General features: G+C 64.7%; 2 protein-coding genes across 2 annotated transcripts; one reads left to right on the top strand and one right to left on the bottom strand.

Moving 5' to 3' along the window:
- Window positions 1-517: 517 nt before the first annotated feature.
- FOXS1 (forkhead box S1) lies at window positions 518-2,141 on the top strand. Its single transcript, XM_064167716.1, has one exon. It carries the CDS (start codon window positions 751-753, stop codon window positions 2,086-2,088), a length of 1,338 nt encoding a protein of 445 aa, XP_064023786.1. The 5' UTR covers window positions 518-750; the 3' UTR covers window positions 2,089-2,141.
- A 5,397-nt stretch (window positions 2,142-7,538) lies between these two features.
- On the bottom strand, window positions 7,539-13,919 carry MYLK2 (myosin light chain kinase 2). Its single transcript, XM_064167340.1, has 11 exons — window positions 12,283-13,919; window positions 11,937-12,202; window positions 10,911-11,016; window positions 10,576-10,669; window positions 10,321-10,430; window positions 9,641-9,782; window positions 9,383-9,453; window positions 8,999-9,127; window positions 8,586-8,738; window positions 8,069-8,201; window positions 7,539-7,619 (listed from the first exon to the last, which is right to left on the bottom strand). Exons 1-11 carry the CDS (start codon window positions 13,917-13,919, stop codon window positions 7,539-7,541), a joined length of 2,922 nt encoding a protein of 973 aa, XP_064023410.1.
- Window positions 13,920-18,342: the final 4,423 nt, after the last annotated feature.

Below are 18,342 nucleotides of genomic sequence, written 5' to 3'. Positions count from 1 at the left end.
AGACCTCAGAGATCCCCAAGCCCAACCACTCACCCAGGGCTCATGGTCTCACCACTGCTGCTAAGCCATCACCACTGCCTGATCTCCCTGCTCCTGCACTGGCTCAAGTCACATTCTGCCCTGGTCCACAGCCCCTTGGCAGGGAGTGCAGGGAGTGGTGAGGTGCCCATTAGCTGCTCTCCCAACCTGGCAACTCAGGATCCTGTCCCAAGGGCACTGGCTGCCCGTGCCTCAGTTTCCCCTGGAGGTGATGCAGGGCATGGTGTGGGGACGTGGCACAGAGCCGGCACCGCGCACAGGACCTGGCACAGCCCCCAGGCTGGGAGCACAACTGGGGTGAGCATAGCGGCCCCAGCCTCAGCCCCCCCTCACTCAGCCTCCTTCCAGCCCCAGACGGGGCCCGCGGGCAGGGCAGGATGAGACCTAGGCTGTGGGAACCTCCCGTGGGAAGAGGGGCTGGAGGCTGTGCCTGGGGTTCAGCCAAGGCCAGCGCTGCCCACCTCTGCCCTGGGGAAGCCGCAGCCGTGCCAGCCCCGAGGCCGCTGGCTGCTGGCCGCAAGCCTTGGCGGCGCGTCCATCCGTCCGTCTGTCCGCAGGGACCAGAGCTGGACGCCGGAGCCCCGCTCCGCCCTGGGCGGCCCCGCAGAGGAGGGGCTCTCCCCCACCGCCCCCTCACCGGCCACTGGCGGGTTTTAACGGGGCCGTGGCGGGGCCGTGCGGCAGAGCAGGCAGCGGCCACCGGCCAGGACGATGCAGCCGGACCTTCCCGTTGGAGACTCGGCTCTGCGCAGCCCTCCAGCCGCCGAGGCGACAGCTGGTGGCCCTTTGCCCAGCGCCGAGGCCACCAAGCCGCCCTACAGCTACATCGCACTCATCACCATGGCCATCCAGAGCGCCCCCGAGAAGCGCCTGACCCTGAGCGGCATCTACCGCTACATCATGGCACGCTTCACCTTCTACCGGGACAACAAGCAGGGCTGGCAGAACAGCATCCGCCACAACCTGTCCCTCAACGAGTGCTTCGTCAAGGTGCCCCGGGACCACAAGAAGCCTGGCAAGGGCAACTACTGGACCCTCGACCCCGACTGCTACAACATGTTCGAGAACGGCAGCTTCTTGCGGCGCCGCCGCCGCTTCACCAAGAAGAGGAACCTCCGGGAGGCGCCGGGCACCGAGGGGGATGAGGGAAGTGGGAAGCCCCCTAGGCACCGGGCACGGGGACCAACCACCACCCCGCTGCCTGAGGAAGGGAAGGCGGAGGGGGGCTACCCATCACCGGTGGCCGCAGGGCAAAGCCCCACCGCGCTGCCTGAGGATGCTGGGGTGCCAGGGTGTGCCAAGTTCCGTGCCCGGCGGCAGCCGCCCAAGGCCAGGCAGTCGTGCCTGTACCTGCCGGACACGTCGCAGCCCAAAGGGCAGCTCTTTGCCCCCCCGGAGAGCCGCCCCCCCAAGGAGACTGTCTGCGGGGGGCTCCCAGCAGCGCTGCAGCTGCCCCGGCCAGGTCAGTACCCGCTGCCCAGCGAGCGCCCAGCACCGCACCCTGCCCTGCTGCCCACCCTGCTGCCCACCCAGCCCAGGGACCCACCGCAAGACTCCTCGGCCCCGTCAGGGACTCCCCCAGGGCAGCTGGAGGGTGAGGAGCCACCCATCCCCGGGCTGGGGCCAGGCCAGCCCTTTGGGCAGGTGCCACCCGCGTTCCCTGGCACCCTGCTGGGCACAGGCAAGCCACCCCCATCATGCTTCCTGGAGGGAGAAGGCTACACGCAGCCCCCCCTGCCTGTTTTTGGCTCTTTCGGCCGCTCGGGGCCCGAGGCGCTGAGTGGCAGCTACCAGTGCCGGGTGCAGGCTCTGAGGTTCTGCGTGAAGGAGCGGCCGTGTGGCACCACCCTGGAGCACCTCCTGGCCACGGCCCCTCCGGCCCCTGCTGCCCCCCGACAGCCACCCTTCGGGGCTGTGGCACCACGGGTGGGTGAGCAGAAGGAGCCGTGGGGACCGGGGGGCACGATCCCGCTGCAGGGGGGCAATGGGTACCCGCTGGGGCTGCCCCCCTGCCTCTACCGTACACCTGGGATGTTCTTCTTCGAGTGAGGGACTCGCACACCTTGGGGCCCCCCCAGCCCAAAATAAAGCACATTGCCCAGTGCTGCTTCTGTGGTCTCTGCGCCCCACTTGGGGTGGGCAGTGGGCAGGAGCATGATGGGGACCCTCTGCCCCAACCCGGGTGCTGGCAGGGGCCTTTGTGTCCCCAAGGCAACCCAGTGCCACCCTCACTCTGCTGCCCCCCCCCCCCCCCATTGGTGGGCACCAACTGGCCTGCGTTGGGGTATCCATGCCCTGGCCCTGTGTCCTTGGGAGATGCTGGGGACCAGATGCTGCCACAGCAGAGGGCCAGGAGCCCCCAGAGCCCCATCCCATGGTAGCAGGAGGGGACCTCACCCACGAGGGGCAGGGGGACATGCTGTGGAAAGAGTGAGGCTCCCTGAAGGCCTAATGCCACAGCTCCAAGTGCCTGGCTCTGCCCCAGGTACCACACGTGGCATAACTGGTACCAACCTCAATGCATGGCCCCAGAGAGATGCCAGGGAGGAGTGGCACAGTGTGGGGGCTCTGCGCTGGGAGGCATGGGGCTCCCTCCCCTCTCAGGGCTGTGCTGGTGCCTGGCTGGGATCCCACCAGGACCCTGCAGACACCCTGAAGCCAGGGCACCCCCAGGGCTGGGCTGTGCCAGGGCTGCAGCTGCGGTGGGAACGGAGTAAAGTGGATTCCTCACATCTGAATCACGGCGGGTAGCTGCCTGAGGGAAGGCACAGGCTGAGTCACCGCTGCCAGCACCGGGCTGGGCACTGGGGCTTACTCATGCCAGGCTTGGGGGAACCAGGGAGGGCATCCCCGCACAGCCCTGGGCTGAGACCTGGTCACCAGCCCCTTGCCCCCACATCACTGAGACACCCAGACCAGCATCTCCACAGCACTGGAGTGGCACCAGAACGATGCTGGCAAAGTGGGGGACTGAACCTCTATGCCAGTGCCCTCATCCTGCCCACCCCAGTCTGGGAGAGGGGGAAGCCCAGGAGCAGCAGCGCCCAGATCCCATGGCACAGCCCAGCGTAGGCATGGGGGAGCAACACCAGGCTGACAGAGGGCAACACCCCCCCCAGATGCAGCAGGACCCCAGCTTGGCCTGTCCTGGGGGTCTCCGTGGGGCCAGCACTGGCGTCACTCAGGGACTGGGAGCACAGTGTCCGTGCCAGCCCCCAGACAGCTGCTGCTGGGCCACGGCCCAGCCCTGGGCAGGGCAGGGCAAGGCAGGGCAGGGGGGGCAAGGCACCCTTGGTCACGGAGGACAGGGACAACCACTCGGCCCCGGGCCTCTCTTTTCTCGACATTTAGTTTTTCCTTCCCAGTGGAAAACAATATTTGAGCAGCTACATCATGCTGGCGGCTCCGGCCCGAGCGCGGCTGACCTCAGCCCCCTCCTTCGGGCGGTCCCCGGGGGCGCGGGAGGAAGCGATGGCCGCAGCCGTGCCCAGGGGCCGTCTGGTTCCCACGGAGCTCAGCCAGACCCAGCGCCCACTCCAGCTGGGAACGCGTGGCCCCAGCTCCACACGGTGCCCTGCAATGGAGTCTCAGCACCGGGAGCAGCATTGGCACCTCCTGGAGCATCCCATTGCCCCCCCCCACCGCCAGCGAAGCTGCAGCCCCCGCCAGGGGTGGGGACCCTCATTCCGCAGTCACCAGCATCGCCCGGGACACTTGGCTGAGGGCCATGCACCCTCCCCGTGCTGCCCTGCTCAGCCCCACGGCCCTGCTGCTCTTCCTGCCCTGCCTCCTCCCCAGCTCCTGGTGGGTGGCCTGGCACCCAGCCCGCTCGCCCGCTCCCAGCATAGGTGGCTGGGGACTGGGCTGCACCTAGTCATGGGGTGAACCTGCTGCCAGGTGCCAGTGCAGGAGGACTACCCCTTCCCTCCTTGAGCTGCCCTTTGCTTGTGCTGGCAGGGGGGATGCCATGGGGATGGGGTACAGGTAGAGTGGGTGCCACAACGATGAGGTGCAGGCAAGGAGGGTGCCACAGGATTGGGGTGCTGGTAAGGTGGGTGCCGCAGGGGCAGGGTGCTGGCAAGTGTAAGGACAGGTTTCTGCTCTGGACAGGTGCCCAGGGCTCTAGAGGGATGCCACAGACACTGCAGTCTGTGCAGTGTGCCTGTGGGGGTAATGAGGATCCCTGAACGAGGGGTGGCACCTGTTGCCATGCCCTGTGCTGGACCAAGACCATATCTGCCACTGTGTCCAGCAGCCCTGGCAGGATCACTTCCCCCACCCCAAGGCTTGTTGACCTCCCAAGCCCTGTCCTGCCCCTCACCCAGGAGCACCCAGGCTGCTTCCATGGGTCCCAGCCCCGTGGCCCAGGCCGATGGGTGGATAAGTGCCCCTTGGGGGCTCTGAGATGGGAAAGCATGGGGCTGGAGAATCCCAGCTGGGCTGTGGGGTGGATGTTTCCCACTCTGGGTTTGGGATACTGGGATGCACTGGTGCAAGCCTGTGCCACAGCCGTGCACACCCAAGGCTGTGCCCAGGAACAATTCCCCTGCAGCAGCTCGGGGTGCCAGGAGCGCCCAGTGCCGACTGCCCGGCTGGTACCCCCATGGGCCGCTCAGTGGCAGGGTCCTGCAGCCCTCCGTGTCCTGCCGGGACTGGGGCAGCACGCAGCTCCCGGGGCCAGCCAGGAAGGAGACGTCAGCACCATGAGCCTAACTCAAACCAGATGGGGCTGCGCTGGCGGCCAGGCCCGCAGGGTGGTCACCGACAGGAACCGGTCAAAGGCTGCCGGCAGGAAGCGGCTGGGAGGGACGCCCGCGGCGGAGCTGCGGCCAGGGCTCGGGCAGCGTTAACTGCTTCAGGGCCGGCTGCGGCCGCGGCGCCGTCGGAAGAAGACAGCTCCGAGACCGTCGAGTCCAACCCTTCACCCAGCACCGCCAGGGCACGGCCAAACTGCCTTCAAGCGTGGGCAAAGATTCACAGCCAGCACTCACCCAAATAGCGACCAGGGCTGGGGCTTGCAGAAGCTGCAGCACTTCACACAGGTGGAGCCTTAGGCTGAGAGCCTAAGAAACAGACTTGGAGTTGAGCCTTAACGAAATAAGAACTGTAACGGCTGGAAAAGATCTCCAAAATCATCCAGGTCCAGCCCTTACCCCAGCAATGCCAGGGCACCACCAAGCCATGGCCCTCAGCACCACAGCTGCATGGCTTGGAAACCTCTCCAGGGATGGGGACTCCACCACTGCCCTGGGCAGCCTTTAACAGCCCCTGGTAACCCTCGAGGGGAAGAAACTGTTCCTCATGCCCAACCTAAACTGCCCTGGGGCAACTTGAGGCCATCCCCTCTTGTCCTTGAGAGAAGAGCCCAATCCCCACCTCGCTCCAGCCTCCTTCCAGGGAGTTCTCCAGGTCCTTCACCTGCTTCTTTGCCCTTCTCTGGAGCCCCTCAATGTCTGTCTTGAAGTGAGAGGAATTGTAGAGAGTGATGCCTCTGACCATCCATCCCTCCCTCCCCCACCTCTTTTGGGGTCCTCAGAGCTGGTTGCTGCTGCACTCACAAGGTGCAGAGACCAGAACCCCTCAGCACTGCACAGCACCAGGAAAGCTTCAGGTGGTCCCAACCCCAGCTCAGCTGAGGCTCTTCTCTGCCTCCTCGAGCCTGGGGACAAGACAGTAACCCGGGGAGAGGGCCTGGAGCACCCCCCCAGGGACACGAGGCAGCTGCAGACAGACCTGTACATTTATTTACAAGAGGGTGAGAGCTGGGAAGGGTCCCAGGAGCTGTGGCCCCTGCCCGGTAAGGACAAGCCCAAAGCCCCTTCAGTGCCTCCCCCACCTCTCCCCAGAGATTTTCCACCAGGCACAGGCAGCAAACACAGAGACCCGGCTAGGGGCGGGGGTGTCCGCGGTAAAAGCCAACCCAGGGAGAACCGAGGGGAGCTTGGGACCCCCCCCCCCCAGTCTCCCAGCCCCTCCGGCTGCAGGCAAGGCTGGAAGCAAAGCTCGGGGGATGCTCATCCTCCAGCAGCTCCGAGGGGCGCAGGCAGAAGGGGATGGGGATCGGAATGAGGAGGCTCCCCCAGCCCGGACCGTGCCGGGAAGCCCCCGCAAGCGGTGCGGGGGAGCTGGCGGCCGCGGTCCGGCAGTTCCGGTGCGTTGGTGGTCGGTGCCGGTGCTCGGGGGAGCTCGGTGCAGCTGCTCCGCATTAGGCTGCCGGCTCCCCCCGCTCCGGCATGGCCGGGGCAGGCAGAGGTTGTGTTTTTCCCCCGCTGGCAGAGCCGAAGGGCAGGGAGGGCAGGAGGAACACAAAGCCTCCTTCTTTTCCTCGCTGCCTCCCAGCTGGGGATGCTGCTGGAAGAGTTCTCGCTGCTTCCTCCCTTCCTGTGTGAGCAGCAGCTCGGGGCCAGCTCCACTCCCGCTCGGCCAGCCTGGGAGGAGGCCATTTGGCCCCCACGCTGGTGCCAAGGGGCCAGGCTGAGGGTCCACAGCAGCCTCTCATCATCCTACCCCCGACTGCTAGCTGGGAAGGGAGCTCTGGGTCCAGGAACAGCAAAGGCAGGACGAGGCTGTGGCATTTACACAGAATCACAGCTGGCAGTGGGGTGGAAGAGACCCTCCAAGGGCATCTTGTCCAGAGCCCTTGCAGGCAGCAGGGACACCTCCAACTAGAGCAGGCTGCCCAGGGACACAGCAAGGCTGAGCTTGAATGGCTCCAGGTCTCAATCACATCCCTGAGCAACCTGTTCCAGTGTTCCACCACTCATACTGTGCAGAACTTCCTTCTGACGTCCAAGCTGAGGCTCCTCTGCTCCAGTTTCAAACCATTGCCCCTCACCCTGTCCCCACAGACCCTTCTAAAGAGAGTGTGCAAGTGCTGGGGCCAAGGTGGTGGCACAAGGGCAGAGAGTGGCCCAGGAGTGGAGTCACAGGGAGATGTCCCTGCTCCTCTGGGGCCATGGGAAGGAAGAATGAGCAGAGCAGGGATGCTGCAGGTCAGGCACCACACAGCCAGGGCTGAGATGGGAAAGCAGCCCCCAGGGGCAGCCTCACAGTCAGGGGCAATCCAGACTGGATCACTGGCTCAGTGGGAATGGGGAGTTTTGGAGCCCCGGGAGGATGCTGCAGGTGTCCCCAGCTCCCAGGAGAGACACAAGCTCAGCAGGGCAGCCTGGGGCAGAGAGTCCAATTGGATCCCGGCCCCACCCGAGCAGTCTTGGAGCTGCAGGGTGCAGTCCCAGAGGATGCAGCAGAGTGGCACCCACACTGGCATGGGGCACGGAGCACAGATCACCCCCGCTGCCACGGGGCATGAAGGACAGGTCCAGGGCAGCCATCTGGCAGCAGCAGAGGCAGAGAGGGGGCTGCATGGCTCCAGCCCCTGGCCCCTGTGGCCGGAAGGGAGGACCCCAGCAAGGTCCTGCTGCCATCCAGAAGCAAGATGAATGTGGGACCCTCTCAGGTGTCTCCTTTCTGGCCTCGGCTCCCCCGGGAGCCCCCACTCAGACACCCAAAGCCGTCAGCGAGCCCGAGCTGGTGATCTTCCTGAAGCGGTTGGCAGCGCACACGCCGATGAAGTTTTTCTGTGGGAGGAAGAGGATGGACGCTCGCGGTGCTGCCAGGGCTCCTGAGCTGAGCCAGAGCCAGCTCCTGAGTCTGCTGAGGGGCTGGCAGTGGGCAGCCCCCCAGGCACCCGCTGAGCTGGGTTGTGGGGGGGAGGAGCAGAGGGCTGGTGCCGGGACCGTCCCCTGCGCTATCCTGACACCGCTGTCGTCCTGTGGGGATCCGCTCGGGGGAGAGACCACAAATGGACCTCTACTTGATGGGGGTCCTCACCTCGAGGGCACCCACAGAAGGACCTTGGTGCTGGGGAGCCCTTCCTCCGGGCTCAGATGTCTCCAAGCCCTTTTGCCCCAGCTGTCGGCAGCGCAGCGAGACACGGAGCCACCCTGCACCTCCCAGACGCCATCCACCGGGGCAGGCAGAGGCTGGCAGCCCCCGCAGCCCCCAGCTGGCACACACACACCCGCACCTTCCAGCGCCGCCTCATGACGTATTTCTTGAGCAGCACCTGGGACTTGAGGCGGCGGTTGCAGCGCTTGGCCTTTTCGGCCAGGTTGTTGAGCCAGGGGTGCTCCAGGCACTGCGCAGCGCTCATCCGGCCGCTGGCGGTGGAGAGGAGATGGGGGTCACCCCTGCCCGGGCCCCGCTGCAACAACCACTCCCTTCTCCAGCCACCCAAGAGCCCACACACCCCAGATACATTCAGGGAGCAAGCAGTTAAAGGGAGGTGTCCAGGGACTGGGCAGGACTTTGGGTGGTCCAGCACATACCACCTGGGGCGGGTGACCCTGGAGAGACATTCCCTACCCTGTCCCCACCGGGCACAGTCAGCAGCCAGGGCAGGGCTCCAAGGGGCTCGCTGGGTGGAGGACATCAGAGGATGCTGCTGGTGCCAGTGGGAAGGGCAGCATGGGGCACCCAGGAGCCAGGTGTGTCACTGTAGGGATGCCACCTCACAAGCCCCGTGGCCAGTGCCACCCTCTCACCTCTTCTCTTTGATGATGAGGTTTGAGACGAAGTCCTTGGCCTCATCAGAGACACTCTCAAAGGTCTCCTCATCAAAGTACCAGTTGGCAGCCAGGACGTTGTTGAGCGTCTCAGTGTCATTGTCACCCAGGAAAGGGGAGAGGCCACTGAGCCTGGGGTGCAGGGGGGTGAGGAGTCACATGCCCGCAGGTTGCAGTGCCTCCAAACCCCCCCTGAATGGAGCCAACCTGGCCAGAGCTGCCCCAGGGTGACCCCAAGAAGGGAGGTGCTTGGGTCCTGCTGGGCAGCCCCAGCTCCGTCTGTCTGCCTCCCACCCAGCCCTCTCCACCAGCCCCCCCGGGGCCACGCAGGGATGGGGGCAGCTCTGTGCCCCTGGCGTGGAGCTGGCAGCCCCTGCCCAGCCCTGCCGTACAGCATGTAGGTGATGACGCCCAAGCTCCACATGTCCGTGGCGTAGGAGACCTGCTCGTAGTTGACCACCTCTGGGGAGAGGAATTCAGGGGTGCCAAAGTTCACCTTCAGCTTCTCCTGGGGGTTGTACCTGCAGCCAGTGGGGTGGGGAGGGGGATGTCAATCAGCAGGAGTGGGAGAGGGGGCACCCCAAAACCACTGCCCCCCTCCCATGCCAGCCGAGGAGAGCCATGGCCAAAGCTAAGGTCCAGAGCAGGTCCCAGGGCTCCCAGTCCCCGGAGGGTGCATAGGACCCAGGAGGGGAAGGGAGAGGAAAGGAGGAGGGGAAAAGGAGGGGAATGGGTGAGGGGAAAGGAGGGGAATGGGGGGGTGGGGGGGAAGTCACCTTCGAGCCAGCCCAAAGTCAATGATCTTCACCATGTGCCCCACAGCAGCCACGCAGAGGATGTTCTCAGGCTGTCGGGACAAGGACACCATTGCCCACCACCCAGAGGGGACATCCCCAGCGCTTGGGGGCCTGGAACCAGCCTGTGGGTGACACTTCCACAGCTGGCCAGCGTCGGGGCCACGCTGCCCACCTCACCCCCCTCCACGCCCTGCCCTCCCCCGCCCCTGCGAGCAGCAGCTTGGCCGTGGCCGGCACCTTGAGGTCGAGGTGGAGGACGTGCATGTGGTGCATGAAGCGGATGCCCTCGCAGATCTGCCGCACGAAGACCATGCAGTCCACCTCTGTCAGGTGGTAGTCGTCGTCGATGATCCTCTCGAAGAGCTCCCCGCCCTCGATGCTGCGTGGGCATGGACCGCGGGGCTCACCCTGGGCTCCCTGCCCCGCCCCAAAGCCACCGCCCACCCTCAGCACCCGGATCCAGCCCCGCCCTGGAGATGCTGGGGAAGGGATGCGCGCAGGGGTTGGATGTGCACCCCTCAGAGGGAGGAGGGTCAGCTCGGGGCACCTCATCCACCCCGCGGGGCATCCCACCCGCCCCGCGGTTCGTAGAGGGGGATGGGGCCAGCACAGTCCCAACCTCTTTGGAGCAAATAGGCAGAGGGGAACGAGAGCTGCGTGGGAAGGACCTGGCTCATGCCCACCCTCGGCGCAGCTGTGAGGGCAGGGGATGATGTCCCCACCAGGCAGAGCCTGAGGCTGCCTCTGAGCAGCGTCCCGAGAAGAGGAGGAGGTGGCCGAGAGGGAAGGGGCAAGGTGAGGAGTACCCCCGAGGCCATCCTCTTGTGCTTGGCGAGGGGCTGAGGCATCTACCTCCGGAGCATCCCCCGCAAGGGTGCCCCTCCCCCAGGCCCCAGCGGTGCCCTGGCAGCACTCACAACTCCATGAAGAGGATGATCTCCCGAGGAGTCTCGATGGCATCGTAGAGCTGGATGAGGTTGTGGTGGTTCAGCTGGTTCATCACATCGATCTCCAGCAGCACCATCTCCTGCAGGAGCAGCCCCAGCGGCACAGGGACAGGCTGTGTCACAGCGCTGGGGACACACCGGGCACCACACTGCCACCTGCCACCTTGGCCGTGCCACCCGCTGGTGGCACTGAGGCCAGGAGGAGCTCCCCACCCCGGGTCAGACCTTGTCCTTGGCGCCCTGCTTCCGGATCACTTTGGCTGCCAGCTTCAGCCCTGTCTGCTTCTCCGTGCAGGTGTGGACCTCGCCAAACTTCCCCCTGGGGAGGGAAAGAGGGAGAGATGCCAACACCATCAGCTGTCCAGGCTGCTGGGCACCCCCACACTGCTTTGGGGTACTGCCCACCGCTCCCTTCGTGCACCCATGCTGCCCAAGGCACCAACCCACCACGGCCAGAGAAGTCCTGTTGACCCAGAACCATTATCCAAGGCTGGACAGCAGCCTGGAGTGGTGCCAGGGGGAAGTCAGGCACCTCGTGCCCACCTCGGGCCTCTCCTTACCCTCCCAGGATGTCCTTGGAGTCAAGGTTGAACTGGGAGCTGACGGTGGCAGAGCGCAGGGTGACGATGCGGTGGGCAAAGGGTGCTGGAGGAGGAGGGACATCATCTGCCCAAGGGAGAGAGACAGGCTGAGAGGGGCAGCTGCCCCCCTGGGCACCCCACTGCTGGGCACCCCAGGCTGGGACCACACTCAGGGTGAAGCAGACACCCAGTCTAGCCTGTGGGTGCCAGGTCCTGAGCGTCAGGCAGCAAGTCAGAGTCTCCTGGCTGCCCACTGCAGTGGCACACACAGCATCGCCCAGTGGTGCCCTTACTGCTGCGTGGTGCCCACCGGCATAGCTCCTGCCCTGCTGCTTGGCACACACCCTGCTGCTTGACACACACCCTGCTGCATGGCACACACCCTGCTGCTTGGCACCCGTCCCGTGGCATCGACCCTGTCACAGGTTACCTAGCTACACGGCACCCACTCTGCCACAGGCCACCCCACGGCATGGCACCCCCTCCCCACCAGCCCGCGTGTCACGATCGCCCTCTCCAGGCCACGCTGGTGCTTGTCACACTCTCCAGGTCACCGACTCGCCCTGCCACCACGTCCTGCTCGGCCCTCCCCCAAGGCAGACCCCCCGCACCCGCTCCTGGGCTGCCCTTCCCGGAGCCCCAGGAGCACCCAACTGTCCCCGAGCTGGGTGCAGCCCCAGCCCTGCCACCCCTGCAAGGACAGCAGCGCAGGACACGGGGACACGGTGTCCCCTGGCAGCAGCCAGCCGGTGGCTGTCACTCCTGGGGCTCCTCTTCCTCCCGGGCAGCCCCAGCCTCGGGGCCTGTGCCAGGCTGGAACAGCCCATGGAGGGGACGTGGCACTTGGAGCCCTTTCTATGGTGAGGCAGGAGCTCGAAGGCCAGCAGGCAGGTGACAAGCCAAGAGCAGGAGCTGGCAGCACAGAAGGTTAGCAGGGCACCCCAGAATGTCACCCTGCAGAGGGTCCTGGGGTGCAAGGACAAGGCTGGCACCCCCCAGCCTTACCCAGTATCTCAGAGGGGTCTTCCTTCCCAAAGTCAGGGGTGAGGTAGGGGCTGGGGGGTGGCTGAGCCTCCACGGAGGGTGGCTGCCCCTCAGGGCCAGGCTGCCCCGTGGCACTGGGCAATGTCCTCTCCTGGAGGGTGCTGGAGGGCTGCAGGTCCCCCAGGGCTGGTGGGGCAGGGCCAGGCTCTGCCAGACCCTCTCTTGGCTCCACCACTGTGGTCTCCTCCGGAATCATCTCCATCACCTCCGTCCAGGGATGCTCCTCCCTGGAAGTAGGAGCAGGATGTGAGCAGTGCCCTGCCAGCAGCCCCCCAGGAGGGACCCCGTGCCAGGGGGTTGCAGGTACCTTTGGCAGGCAGCTGGGCAGCTCAGGCTCTGCAGCAGAGACGGGCGAGGAGGCTCAGTGCCCTTTGGCTGCTGTTGCTCCTCCTCCACCTTTGCTGCCTCTGTGGCCTCCTGGCCTCCATCGCCAGCCTCTGCTGCAGCTGGGGGAGGCTCCACCTCTGCCTCTTCCTTCCCTCCATCCCCAGCAGCCGAGGCCTTCTCCTTGGCAGCTGCTAGGACCTTCTTTGCAGGCTCCTCTTTGCCTCGACCCTCAGCCTTTGCTGCCACCGTGGGTTTTGCCACCTTGGCAGCTGCTGGGAGCTTCTCCTTCGCAGGTTCTTCTTTGCCTCCATCTGGAGGCTTCTTCGCAGCCTCTTTGCAGGCTTTTTCTGCCTTTGGCTCTTTGTTCTCTCCAAGCTGAGCCTCTGCAGGAGCTGGAACCTGCTCTTTCTCAGGCTCTTTGCTTCCATCTTGAGGCTTCCTTGCAGCTGAGCTTTTCTCTGCCTTGGCTGCTGCCTTCTCTCCATCCTGAGCCTTGGCAGAATCTGGGGGCTTGTCCTTGGCAGGAGCCGAGATCTTCTTATTTGTAGCTTCTTCCTTGCCTCCACCTTCAGCCTTTTTTGCAGCTGGAGCTTTCTCTGCCTTTGCCACTTTATTTTTGTCACCCTGAGCCTCGGCAGGAGCTGGAACCTTCTCCCTTGCAGGCTCCTCCTTGATTCTGTCTTGAGGTTGTTTTGCAGCTGGAGCTTTTTCTGCCTTGGCTGTTGCCTTCTGCCCATCCTGAGCCTGGGCAGCACCTGGGCCCTTCTCCTTTGCAGCTCTTTTATCAGCTGGAGCTTTTTCTGCCTTCACAGTTTTCTTCCCTGCATCCTGAGCTTTTCCAGCAGCTGGAACCTTCTCCTTTGGGGGTTCTTCCTTGCCTCCATCTCCAGCCTGTGCTTCAGCCTCTTCCTGCACGGACTTTGCCTTCCCTCCTTCAGCCCCCTCTGCAGCCAGAGTTTTCTTCTCCAGGGGCTTTGCTTTCCCACCACCCTCCGGGGTTTGCTCCTTCCTGGGCTCATTGTTTCCTCCATCCTGAGCCCCGGCAGCATCTGGAGCCATCCCTCCTGCAGGCACTGCCTGCTCTCCTTTGCACTCTCCTGCAGCTGAAGCCTTCTCTGCCTTGGGCTTCTCCTTCCCTCCATCCTGAGCCTTGGCACCGGCTGGAGCCTTCTCTTCCACGGCTGCTCTCTCCCCTCCTGCAGGCTCTCCTGCAGCTGGGGCTTTCTCCTTCCCAGGCTCATTCTTGCCTCCATCCTGGGCCTTGGTAGCAGCTGGCACCTCCTCTGGGGATGCTCCTTGCCCTCCACGGTGCTGTGCAGCTGAAGCCTCCTCCTCTGCCTTCCCTGCATCCCAGGGCACTGGAGCAGCTGGGGCCAGCTCTGCCTTCCCTTCTCCAGCCTCTTCTCCAGGCTTCTCCTTCCCAGGCTCTGCCAACTCTCCATGCTGAGCCAGGGAAGCAGCCAGATCCTTCTCCTGCCCATGCTCATCCTTCCCTCTGCCAGGGGCAGCTGGCACAGTTGCCTCCATGGGGTCTGCCTTGTGCCCTTGGGGCTGGGCAGCCTGTGGAGCTCCCGGGTCTGCTTGGGTTATGTTGCCCTCTGCTTCAGGGGTGGGCATGGCGCCAGCCCCCTCAGTGCCACCACCCTGCTCCATGAGGGTTGTCTGGGCAGGAGGTGGCTGCCCTGTGGTGGTCCTGGCTCAGTGAGGCTCCTGTGGGAGAGAAGACAGAGGTGAGGGCTCCCAGACCTGGCAGGTGGGCATGCTGGGCTGTAGGCAGCAGCTCTGCTTCTGCAGAAAAGGGACAAGCTGCTGCCACCCAGCCGGGGGCTATGCCACAGCTGCTGGCACCAAGCTGGGGGCACCACATGGCTGCTGGTCCCTTGCACCACCTCACTGTGCCCCAGTATCTGCTCAGTGGTGACTGATCGATGGCTGATGCTGGCACCTGTCGCTGCCATGGTGCCTGCAGAGTGAGGACAGAGCAGAGCACAGCCAGGGTGCCAAGTTAAAGCCATGTCCCTCCATGGCAGAGCAGCAGACAGAAGCTGCAGCCCCAGGCAGGTACGGTGGGGACCAGGCAGGATGAGCATCCCTGGCACAGCCCCAGCACTGCCCACCCTGAACCACACAGGCAGGTCCAGCCCCTCACACTGCTCACCAGCTGACCCCCAGCCGCCACCAGTGCTGCCCAGCTCCCTGCCCGGTGCTGACCACAGCCTCTGCCCCAGGGATCCCCACAGAGGGGAACCTGTCAGTGCCCACATACCTGTGTGAGCTGCCAGCGTGAGCTGCCACCTTGCCCCCCACAGCCCTTTACCCATCCCTGCCCAGCCACCTCCCCTCACCCCGTCCCACAACACCCCCTGCCCAACTGCCCAGAGCCTGGCACAGCCCAGCCCCAGAACAAACCCACCAGCGACCGTCCCAGTGCCAGGGCAGCTGCTCGCAGCTCTTACTGGGCCGGCAGCTACAGGCAGCTGGTTCCCAGCTGAGCAGCCCCACGCCAGGCTGGGCAGCCCACGGGGATGGAGCCTTCCTCCTGGGGTTGGGGGCTCTGCTCTCCCCAAGTGCCCCCCGCCGAGCGAGCAGCCGTGGGGACCCCCCTGTCCCCTTTACCTGTCTCCGGTGGCAGGGGTGGTGGGGAGGCAGCATGGGCACTGGGGCAGCGCCCGGCGCGGAGCAGCCTCTTCTAGCGCGGGTGTAACGGAGCCGGATTAGTGCGGGCAGAGGAGGATCCTTTACAGCGGCAGGAGCCGGCCCCGCGCTGCCTGTCCCAGCACCTGTCGCTGCTGGAGCCCGTTCAAAGGACATGCCACTCTGCCCTGTGCCCCACGGGCCGGGGACACGCAGGCGTGGAGCAGGGCACGGGGACGGCCCAAAAGCATCCCCCAGGGGCGGCCAAGCAGAGGCAGCTCCAAGTGGCCACAGCTGGCCAAATCCGAAAGGATGGTGGCCAAAAGCAGGCAGCGTCGGTGCCAGCTCCAGTGCCACTGAGCTTCTGCTGGTTCTGCCCACTGGTGCCAGCACCTCTGAAGGAGCCCGTGAAGGCTCCCTGGCTGCTGAGGGCACCTCGGGCTCTGAGCCGTGCTGCTGGTGCCCACAGAAAGCTGACAGCAGGCAGAAGCCAGGCACTGGCCAGGGGCTGCTGCTGCTCCTCCAGGGACCAGCTGGAAAACCCCCAACAAAGTTTGGGATCAGGGAAAAAGCTGAAGGAGCTGAGGGGCTCCCAGGTAGCTCAAGGCACTGCACCACATGGGCATCACCAGCTCCTGCTGAAGGTGCAGGGGGTGCTGGCACCCCAGGCCTCAGGGACTGTGCAAGGATGCACTGGGCATGGGAGTGGGGCACCATAGGCTGTGCCATGCCAGGGGCAGCAGAGAGCACGAGTGGAGCTGGGCAAGAGCATGGGCACATAGGATCCTGAAGCAACTGGATTCTCCCAGGGGCCACAGCAGCTTCTCCCCTGGCTCCCCAGCCCAGCCCAGTTCACTTCAAGCCTCTGACCTGCAAGGTGAGGAAAGCCTCACTCAGTGAGGGCACAGGCTCCTGGCGCTCAGGTTTCTGGTGGGGCAGGGAGGGGGTGGCAGGAGGAACCCCCAGTAACCAGAGCCAGCCCTCCCCAGCCAGGCCAAAGCACTCCAGTGACAGCAGCTATTAAAAACCCAGGGCAGCCATTTAGCAGGGCAGCAGCAGCAGTGCCAGGGCAGGGGGGGAGGAACCTGAGAAGCCTTTGGGTTGGAAAAGACCCTGAAGATCAAATCCAACCATTCCCCAACTACCAACTCTGGTGCTGATGCTCCTTCCAGGGGAGCAGGGGAAGCTGAGGCTCAGGGACAGGAGGTAAAGCACTGAGAGGAGCTTCCAGTGAGAGAAAAAGAGAGAAGCTGCTGGGGGTCAGGCAGCTCCCCCCCAGAGCTGCCCCACACCAGCATCCTCCAGGCCCTGCTCCTCATTTTGCTCCTTGCCAGGGTGGAGTGAAGGACCAAAGGCTGCTGCTTGCTGGGCAATCTGCTGGCTGAGTGTTCCCAGGGAGGCAAAGCCTGCCCTGGGCTCCTCCAGCATTCTCCATCCCATGGCCCTGTGGAGCTCAAGTCCTGCCAGACAACCACCAAGCTGAGCCCACAGGAGAGTTGATGACCTCTTAGGGTCCCTTCCAGCCCCTGACACCCTGTGACTCACATGTGGGCACCAGTGTGATGCTCACCTTGCCTGCAGCACCTCCCAGGAAGATGCACCAGGTCCAGGCAGGAGGAAGGACAAAGCTGCTCCACAGGGCCGGGCCTCAGCTGCCAGTGAGCCCTCAGCTGCTGTGCACCAGCCTTGACTCCCAGCCCTGCCACACAGGCAGGGTTTAAGGTGAGGAGAAAGTGAAACCGGTGGCTGGAGCTGCCTCCTCCAGAGCCCAGCTAGCCCTGAGGGCCAAACCAGTGACCCTGCAGCAGCAGCAGGGTGGCAGAAGCAGCTCAGCTGCCCCCACCTCGATGCAAGAGCAATGTTGGCTCTGCAGGACTCAGCTGAGGGCTCCTGAGCAGATTTCAGGTTCTCTGTCCCCTGTGGCTGAGATTTGCAGTTTGAGCAGGCTCAGCTCCACCCTGGAGAGCCTCCCTCCTCCTGAGGGCAGGGCCAGGGTCCGGAATGTGATGAGAAGCCAGAGGGATGCCCCAGGAGCAGGCACCTGGCAGCATCCAGCAGCACTGCGCTGCCGTGCACGCAGCTGCTGGAGCACCACCAACGCCCCCAGCTCCCAGGGACTGTGCCAGATGTGTGTCACCCGTGCCCAGCCCAGCCACCAGGCCCGTGGCAAGCAGGAGCCCTCCCAGCCCAGGCTGGCATGAGCTGGCAGGAGCAGGCAGCCAACGTGCCTGGGGCAGTGGGGACTCTGCCCACCAACTGTCATCGCCGCCAGGCACTGTGGAATTGCCTCCCCCCGCCGAGGGCCCAGGGCTGCCAGGCACCCAGAGGCCACCAGGGTCACTTCAGGCACATGCCACCCCCAGCTCTGCACGCTCCCAGCGAGCCCCAGGTGGAAGGAGCAGGGGCAGGAGCCGACGTGCTGCTGCCATGCCCCTTCCAGGGGAAGCTGGGATAAAATTGCCCACGGAGAGCAGGAGGCTGGAGCCCAGCCAGCCCCCCGGGCCACCTGCAATCTTACACCCCCCACTGAAGGTCAGGGTTGGTGTCCAGGCACAGAGCCTGGCACAGGGCAAAGGAGAGCACCTCCCGGAGTGCTGGGGTGCCAGGGGGGTGGCTCTCCAAAGGGGATGGGTGTGAAGGATGAGTGCCCTGTGGCCTGGCAGCAGCACCAGAGAACATTCACCCACGGGCACAAGGGAAAGGAGCTGAAAACAGACTCCTTGCAAGCAAGAGGTGGGGGTTTGAGGTCAGGATGCCTTGGTCCAAAACCCCACAGCCCAGTGAGCAGAGTGGTGCAGAGCAGAGGCAAAGCAAACACCTCTAAGGTTTCTCAGGATGGTAGGGGGTGGAAGGGACCTCTGGAGATCGAGTCCAGGCCCTGTGCCAAGGCAGGGTCAGCCAGAGAAGGTCACACAGGAACACCTCCAGGTGGGTCTGGAATGGCTCCAGAGATGTAGACTCCACCACCTCTCTGGGCAGCCTGCTCCAGGGCTCCAGCACCCTTCAGTTGCAGAAGTTCCTCCTCATGTTTGGACAGAACTCATGGTCAGGTTTGTGCCCCTTACCCCTTGTCCTGTCACTGGGCACCACTGAACTGAGCCTGGTCCCATGCTCCTGCCACCCACCCTTGAAGCATTGATGAGAGCCCCCTCAGGCTGCTCTCCTCACACTCAACAGCCTCCATTCCCCCAGCCTTTCCCCACAGAGCTGGCCCAGTCCCCTCTGCATCTCTGCAGCAAGTCCCTGTCCCTCTTGAGCTGGGGAAGCCCAGAACTGGGCACAAGGCTCCAGCTGTGGCCTCACCAGGACAGAACAGAAGGGAAGGAGAACCTCCCTCAACCTTCTGGCCACACTCTTCTTGACGCTCAGGTTTTGTTTCCCTCCCCATTGAGGAACTGAAGGCAGA

Source organism: Pogoniulus pusillus, chromosome 29 (assembly GCF_015220805.1).
Source record: "Pogoniulus pusillus isolate bPogPus1 chromosome 29, bPogPus1.pri, whole genome shotgun sequence".
In the NCBI taxonomy this organism is placed as follows: domain Eukaryota; kingdom Metazoa; phylum Chordata; class Aves; order Piciformes; family Lybiidae; genus Pogoniulus; species Pogoniulus pusillus.
This window is presented reverse-complemented; position numbering and strand designations above follow the sequence as displayed.

What these genes read in the sequence shown, in the direction of transcription:
- FOXS1 (XM_064167716.1), top strand. Translation starts at nt 751, where the DNA reads ATGCAGCCGGACCTTCCCGTTGGAGACTCGGCTCTGCGCAGCCCTCCA.
- MYLK2 (XM_064167340.1), bottom strand. Translation starts at nt 13,919, where the DNA reads ATGCCCACCCCTGAAGCAGAGGGCAACATAACCCAAGCAGACCCGGGA. An exon ending in TCCTCCACCTCGACCTCAAG is followed by an intron (nt 9,454 to 9,640) that starts GTGCCGGCCACG and finishes TTGTCCCGACAG; the next exon opens with CCTGAGAACATCCTCTGCGT. An exon ending in TCATGAGGCGGCGCTGGAAG is followed by an intron (nt 7,620 to 8,068) that starts GTGCGGGTGTGT and finishes TTCCTCCCACAG; the next exon opens with AAAAACTTCATCGGCGTGTG.